This window comes from Perca flavescens, chromosome 18 (genome assembly GCF_004354835.1).
Source record: "Perca flavescens isolate YP-PL-M2 chromosome 18, PFLA_1.0, whole genome shotgun sequence".
NCBI classification, from domain to species: Eukaryota; Metazoa; Chordata; class Actinopteri; order Perciformes; family Percidae; genus Perca; species Perca flavescens.
Window position 1 is genome coordinate 20555692 of NC_041348.1, and position 8217 is coordinate 20563908.

At 47.0% G+C, this 8217-nt stretch overlaps 1 protein-coding gene across 1 annotated transcript; it reads right to left on the reverse strand.

Moving 5' to 3' along the window:
* Window positions 1-2407: 2407 nt before the first annotated feature.
* mycn (MYCN proto-oncogene, bHLH transcription factor) lies at window positions 2408-7791 on the reverse strand. Its single transcript, XM_028605312.1, has 4 exons — window positions 7734-7791; window positions 6598-6879; window positions 5523-6165; window positions 2408-3237 (listed from the first exon to the last, which is right to left on the reverse strand). Exons 3-4 carry the CDS (start codon window positions 6142-6144, stop codon window positions 2465-2467), a joined length of 1395 nt encoding a protein of 464 aa, XP_028461113.1. The 5' UTR covers window positions 6145-6165; window positions 6598-6879; window positions 7734-7791; the 3' UTR covers window positions 2408-2464.
* Between the last annotated feature and the right edge of the window lie 426 nt (window positions 7792-8217).

The following is an 8217-nucleotide window of genomic DNA, read 5'->3' on the forward strand; positions in this document are numbered from 1 at the left end:
AGTGTGCACAAAGACACCAGGCCCACCAGACTCCTGTTATGTAATCCACCAGTTCCACTCCCCCACTGAGAGGCTCAGTCTCGGGCTGTCTCAACTCCAAAACAAAGTCATCAGTCTTCATATAGCGCTGTCTCTCATGTAGTGAACATACAGTACCTCTGGATAATTTGGGTCCTGCTTCTATGGATAAAAGGGGTCTTAAGCAGTTAAATGTAAAGAACGTGGCACTGAAAAAGTAAAGATCTGAGTGTTTGATTCATTCTGTTGTACTGTAAAGCGTTCATACATCGTTTGTGCCGAAAAAGAATCACCCTGTCGTACCGTGCTATGCAGTCATTGCGTTTTAATGTCCTGTTAATTCCCTTCTCTGCAAGTCTATTTCACCTTCCCTCTGTGAACACACTGTCGTGCTGAATGGCTACGCAGACCGTGGCAACAGATTTCTCTTTCAGCCATCTCCAGAGAACGCCTGGCCAGACTCCTGAGTGGCACATATTTGGGCTAAGGCCCGGCACTAGAGGCACAGAGGAAAGGAGGAAAGAGGGGAGGAGGAGGAGTAGGTGTGGGGAGGAGGAGGAGGAGGAGGAGGAGGAGGAGGAGGCCAAAGCCATGTGGCTGATGTTGGTAAACAGTATCTAGCCTTGTCCTGGCACCGTGGCAGGCAGCGCACAACGCCGGAGATACCAGGCCACACACAGACCGGGACAAAAGGTAGACACACATACAGACATTAGCATTCATACGCACACACATACAGGCAGAAATACACAGACTACTAACAGACAAATAAAAGACTCACTCTCAGTGTCTGCCACTCAGCAGCTGCTCCAGTTTCCATGGCAACAGCCTGAACAATGTAGTAGGAAGGGCTCTGTCGGTGAGAGAGGGAAACAGAGAGAGAGAGGAGAGAATGTGTGCTCCGGTGCACTTGAAGTGTGTGTGCGTAGGTGTGTGTGTGGGTGGGTGTGAGAGGCTACAGAGGGGTAGGCAGCCACAGGGTGCTGAGACAGAGAATACAGAAGACACTCTCTTTATTTCTTTGTCAGGATGAGTCTTTGAGAGCAGCAAAACAAATACGGAAATGTGGAGGCAAATAGAAAAATAAACCGATAATAAGACATAATTGAATGGTTTAAGGGTGACGTTCACAGTTTCAGTGACAATGAAAGATTCACAACGGCAGAGATTAGGATTTTATGATGTCTATTTATTTTTCAAAATGAGGTATTTCAAAGTGCTATGAGTTGCAGCACTATATGTACATTTTAAAAGTGAAAAAAACACATCTTATATCCGTTTACCCAGTTCTATGCACCCGATAGTTACAAATATAAACAAAAGAGGAAGAAAGAAAAAGGCCAGGTACATGAGGATAGAACACATTTTCTGTACAAAAGAATTATATGAGATAAAAGAAATAAAAAGACGAGATAAAGTGATATCTACCGAGAACTCATTTTCATACGAAAATATAAGTATCAAATTTAGTATGTATCAGATTCACACTAAAAGCATAAAGGTGTGTAGAATTAGTAATATGATACAATACAAAGAAATAGAAGAAAAAAACAATATATTGTTATATTACAAAGTTTCATGACTCTCAAAAATTGAGGCCTTACAGTACTTTTAAAGGTATATAAACTTCCAGTCTAGTTATTGGCAGCTTCCTGACATGTATAAAAAAAAAAACAAGGACAAAATGTATTACAAAACAAGGCAGATCTGAGTGTATTTTGTCTGTACACTATTGTTATATACAAAAGTGTCAGCTAGCAAGGTGCACAGTTATACATCCACTGACTTGGTTTGAGCACCAGTGTGAGAGAGGAGTGAGAGAAAGAGAACCTGTAGTGGCATTGTTTATGTGACCCATAACGCCTCAGTCGTCATAGTCTCTTCAGTTTTGCAGTGGTGAAGGCAAAATAAGTGTGCACTGCGTCTTATACGTGAACTCTCTAAGCAAAGTGCCCTCTAACACCCATGCCTGTGGGAATCAACTGATTCCAGGCTGGTGTCACAGTGAGTACAAAAAAACACACAAATGATATTAAAAAAAGGAAGGGAAGACTAAGACAAGAGTCCTCTCCTTCCTCATTCTTTTCTCTTTTCATCTTTCCTCAATGTGACTGGATTGAAAAAGTAAACCCTAAACATTCTTAACGTCAACAAATGTGCAAAAAAAGTGGCGGCAGTGAAAGTCCGAGCATCCCACCGGGGACCCCGCCCCTCTCCTCTAGGTGTGTGTATCGGCATCTGAAGAGAAACGTCCTCTGACAGGTTTGTGGTTTGTGGGGTTTGTATCAGATATGCAGGCCTATGTGTCTGTGCTTAAATCTATAGGCCTATGTGTGTGTGCATCTAATTGTGTTTCAGACAGACTGAGTTGAGGCGGGGAGGGGGGGGGGAGAGGTCACCCAGGGTATACTGTATGTGAGTGTTTCTGTGTTGTAGTGGTTGTCTGTTAGCGAGTCCTAGCCTGCTCCAGCCTGCGCATCAGCTGCTGCCTGCGGGCTTGGAGCCTGTCCTTCTCCTGCTGGAGCCTCATCTCCTCTGTCTCCAGTGAGCTCACATACTCAGTGGCCTTCTTCAGGATCAGCACCTTCGCAGCTTTCTCGTTGTGCGCCAGCTCCGGCACGTGGTCGCGCAACGTCAGGAAGCTGGAGCGCAGGTCGTTGCGGCGCTGGCGCTCCAGGATGTTGTGGTTGCGCCTGCGCTCGCTGTCCTCTGAGTCGGAGCTGCCGCGCGGGCTGCAGTCTCCGCTGGCGCTGCGCTTGCTGCGTGCCCCCGATGAGCTGGTGAGTGAGCTGCAGGATGTGGAGGAAGACGAGGAGGAGGATGAGATGGTTCTGGTGGGAGGTCGGGGTGCGTCCGATGTCCTTTGCTTCTTTGGAGGTGGGGCGGGGTCGTCGTCTGAAGCGTACGGTGAGGGGGCGGCGTAGTTGTGTTGCTGCTGGTGGACCGAGCTCCTCTTCAGGATCAGCTCCTGAGGAGCTCTGCTGACGAACCGACTCACAACGCCGGACCCCCTGGCGTCGTGGCTCTTTGGATGCACAGAGATGGTGACTGTACCCGTCGCCATGGGCGAAGCCTTGTTGATTGTGGAGCGCCTCTTTTCTACTGTAACGACATCAATCTCCTCCTCTTCCTCGTCATCCTCGTCGTCCTCGTCGTCCTCTTCTTCCTCGTCGTCCTCTTCTTCTTCTTCCTCGTCGTCTTCATCGTCATCTTCCTCTTCTGGGAAGAGAAAACAGAATGTTAGTGACTTAATCGCTGTGACACACCAAGTATTTCCACCAGGTCATCTATGTACCAGCAGGTGACAGGTATGCATGTGAGAGAGATCAAGAGAGTGTGTGGGAGTGAGCGCGTTGCTCGTCGCTGTTCGCATGAGCAAAACTCTCTTAATGCTTAGTGTCAGTCGCTCCTCAACTAATCTACTCTGCAGGTGTTGACACGTTCAGTCCCAGCGCTGAGCAGACAGGCTGGATTTCTGCCTTTCATTCTCTATCCCTCCTTCAAAACTTCTCCTAATCTTCTCTCCGGTTTTAGTCTGATGCCTTCAAGTCTATCAGTGCAGCCACAGTCACGCTGTCGGTGTGTGAGACATTAAGAACTTAACTTTAACTTTGACCTCTGATGAAATAATTAAAAAAAACTAGCTTTTTTTTTTCCCAGCTAAGCTCTTCGTCTTAATACCTGTGCTGGAATTGAGCTGAGCAGCTGAGACTTATCATGCACTGGCACCTTTGAAGATGAGAGGAAGTGGCCAATCATGAGGCAGAGTGTGTGAGGCCCAGTTTAAATGCCTTTGTGATAATGGCACTCATTATCAGCTCAGGAGCATCTGAAGAGTGTGGCATTTTACAGCTTACAGTATCCCACTTCAGACACCACTGCACCAGGGTGCTGTCTCAGCACACTCGGAAAAAAACACACACAAAATCTGGGCTGCCATCAAAACAAAGCTGGGCACAGCTGGGTGGATGAGGGGGCGTGGCTGGCTTTTCCACATGTGAAGCTGGGATTTAGCTGTTTGGTGTTTCACTCTCAGAATGGAACAGCTCATTTATTGGAGCTGGAAAGAGTATAAATAGAAGGAAGAGGACATATGTTCTGCCTTGGGAAATAAAATTAAGCCACACTTCTCTGCCACTGCCTTACAGCTGTACAACTGAGCTTTGGAGTGGGACGGCCCTTGTTCCCATGCAGGCCTCTTCAATAGAAACACTGGCTTAACTATGGGGATACAACTACATTGTACAAAGTCTGTGTCTCTTTGATGAGAAAGTAAACACCTGCAACACAAAGAGCGACGCGTCTTAACGCTGCGAGCGGCGGAAGCGCATTGGAGCGGTACTGTGCGCAGGATGGTGGGGCGGCAGGCGATCGGATCACCACCCTTTAAGCCTCGGAGCTGGAGCGGCGCCAGGGAGACAGCTGTCGAGATGGAGCGCCTTTCAAAGCCGCCACCCCCTAAAAGAAGCAGCCAGACCCCTCCGTCCTCTTTTCTTCGCGGTGGAGGAGGTGTTTGGCAAGGCTGGCTGAGTCTACCCTCTGTGCCAAGCTGGAGGCCTTTGTACTGCTGTATCACAGCGAAAACACGCTGATAAGGACTCGTGAGTGTTTGTTTAGGGAACTCATATGCGGTAATAGATGGGAGAAGAAGTCTTAAGGCGATTAAATACACAGCACTAATTCCCCAATCCAAACACATATTACTTCCTACAGTATACTTCAAAAGAATCAGAAAAAACACAGGAGTGTGTCAATCTGTGTCTCCCATAGGTTACTATAGCGTAACTCCTTTCCCTTTTCTTGGGGCTAATTTAAGTTATTAGCTGAACTCAAGGAAGCAGTTTGTACAGGCTGTCCAAAATAAGTGCCAATTTCTCACCCACTGTGCTCAAATGTCCCTTTATCCATGCGTAATGAAATGCATTACGGCATGGTGAGCCAGAGACTTTATCAGCTCATCACATTATAGAACACGTTTTCATCTTGCCCTCCTACAACCGGGTCCGGCTGCAGTCAGTGAGTGTGTTGTCTTTTTGTTTGGCTCGGATGCCAACTGAGTTCAGGAAGGCACACAATTCCCCATTTTACTGCCATCTGCCGGATGAAGAGCCCGCTGATTACATAAACCTTGTTCACTTTGTCATTGCTTGTGTGTGTGTGTGTGTGTGTGTGTGTGTGTGTGTGTGTGTGAGAGAAAGAGAGAAAGTGTGTGTGTGTGTGTGTGTGTGTGTGTGTGTGTGTGTGTGTGTGTGTGTGTGTGTGCGCGCGTGTGTGTGTGTGTGCGCGCGTGTGTGTGTGTGCGCGCGCGTGTGTGTGTGTGTGGAATGTAACTAGATAATCCGATTCTGGACCAGTCATATGAACAAGCTCCAGTCACTACAATAATGATGATAAAAAATAATGATAATAATAACAACAATAATCATGCTAATAATACTGTTATATTTTAGTGTTTGGATGTTTTCTTGGCAGCAAAAGCTTTTAGCGCGTCTTTAAATTCTTACCGGAATCATTTTGAGCGCTCCCATTGGTTGTGGATGTGCTTACGGTCCCGGTTGAGTCCCTGCTGCCGTTCTTCTTGTTGACCGGGAAAGGGAAGACTATCGTGGGGTCCACACACTCTGACACCGAGCTGCGGCTCACAACCTCCGGCGCCTTGACGCACACGTTCCTGGCGCCTGTGGCAGTGGAAATAGCCTTGCCGAGTTTCTCCGTGACCACCCGCTCCAGCTTTTCCCTGGCAGAGAAGCCACTCCACATACAGTCCTGGATAATGATGTTATTGGGGTTAGTATCCAAAGCGGAGCCGAACAGGTCCACATCGTTGGAGGCACCCCAAATATCGTCCTCGGGCAGGAGCAGTAGCTCAGAAGCCCAGTCCAGTGGGTCCCCTAAGCCGAAGCCCAGAGGGTCTGCTTCCGGGGAGGCATTCGCCGGCTCCCCCGGTAGCGCGGCTCGGCTCGGGGAGAGGGGCGGAGTGGGCAACAACTCGAATTTCTTCCAGATGTCCTCCCCCGGTGGCGCGGAGTCGGGACCACAGAAGTAGAAGTCGTCCTCATCCGGGTAGAAACACGGTTGTAAAGAGTCAAACTCCAAATCGGAGTTTTTACTTATGATCGCCGGCATTCTATCCCACAATCGAAAAACCTGTAAAGGAACAAAAGATACTTTAGTCTCCAAAAGGAAAGAGCGTCTCTCCCCATTCACACTCTTCTCTGTAACACCTGAAAACTATCGCTGCAGAAAGAGCATGAGTCAAAGCCCACACGCAGACACACAGTCTGCTCCACTAAATCCCACACTCACTTCTCTGTGGGGTTTAAAAACCACACAAATCTCACAGGAGAATGTGCGTAAATGTGACCGTGACGCACAAAGTGTGCAAAACGACGCATTGGCCCACCACTCACTAAACATGCCAGAAAATGTGATTAGGAAACAAAAAAAGCATGTTTACCGAAAACACATGAAATGACAACAATCCAATCTATTAGAGACTCTGTTGTGGATCAAAAAAAAAAAATGGAGGAAACAATAACACGTTTCTATGTTTAGCCGCTGAAAGGAGAAGATGCTCACCTTGTCCTGACTTGAGATGATAATGTGCGAACCAATTTTTCTCGTATCTCGTAGTCAGAAATACAGACACCAGATTTGGAACAGTCATCTACTTAGGGAGCACAGACAGTCCTCTGACACACATTCTGGCTGGCTGCAGAGTGTTATACACTCAGTTCTGCTGGAGGACAGCAGACTCCTCCCTCCCAGGCTGGGGGGTGGTACAGTCGGGCTTTGGGTTTGATGCGGCGCGGCAGACAGGCTGGCTGGGAGCTTTCTTTCAAGGTGAATCGAGAAAAGAGCCTAAAGATTGCGAGCAAGAATGAAAACAAGAAAGGAAGAACGTTCAAGGAAGGAAGAAAGAACATATATACTATTGACAGCTTCAGGCAAACAATATTCTCTCTCTCTCCCCATCTCTCCACTGGGATGTCAGACCCCGGATCAGCTATGAAACAGTCGAAGTAACCCAGGGGCTGTTAGTGATTTGATGTCTTGCTCAGATTGCTCAAGGGCACTGCAGCAGGCTGCTGACCTGGGGGCTTGAACCGTCCAAGTGAAGGGCAGTGTTTTTAAATCAACAGCCTCACACAAACACACACACATTATCCTCAAATATTACCTTTAAACATTTATTGTACATTGATAAAACAATTTGTTGCTTAATGGCAGTATTTTTTTAATTTTTTTTTTAAGTTAATTGTTTTTATTAACAGATAAAAAAAAACTGGCCATAGTTAGTCTATGTTGTCAATTCTAGTGGTAAAACAATGATTTCTACATATGGCATTTACAATGATCACTTCTTGTGAATACACACACACACTTGCCTATCATCTCAAAAGATGTGTAGAGATGTATTCCTTCACTTCAAATCCTAGTGCCATTCTCTTGCTCTCCTGTAGAGCTTTAAATATCATTTTCTCTTTTGTCTGAGGGCCATCAGCATCCCTGGATGAAAGGCTCACTGCGCCCTCATATGGACATTCAGAGAACAGCAGCAGATACGCGCACCATCACCCCAAACACCGCGAGCCAGACAGACAAAGGCATAAAAACACCATCGATTTCCCCCCCCCGAAAAATGCAAGAAAAAAAATGCCACTTGGAAAAAAAAATAGCAGACTTCTCTCGGACTGTATAAGGAGCGACATTACCCCAGGCAAAAGGCTGTGTAGGTCCGGGGAGTTTTCAGCTGTCTCCGAGACGAGCCTGTTACGTAACCATAAGCGGTGGTTGTAGCCTGGAGTCATTCCCATTCCCTTTTCTAATGACAGCTTAGGAGGAATGGCGCAGTAGATCCCAGATTTATGAATTTAGTAAAATTACCATTCAATACCAGAAACATACTTTTTAGTCCCCACATGTAGAAATATTTTGATTTTTTTTTTCCTCGGTTGGGGTTGAGTTCAAACAACCACAGCCAGTGAAAAGTGAGAATCTGCAGCTGTTTTGTCCACAGAGTAGGAATAGCAGGGAGTTTCCTGGGACTGGCTACTCAGCTCTCAGGAACTGGGGAGATGGTTTGGGAGTAAAAAACTCCCCACAGGCTCTCTTATTTTTTCTCAAACTGCTGCTAAGCTCTGACCCTCTAGCATCAGCAGCTTCCTCTGCTGTGAAACAGGGCACAGAGTGGGAGTG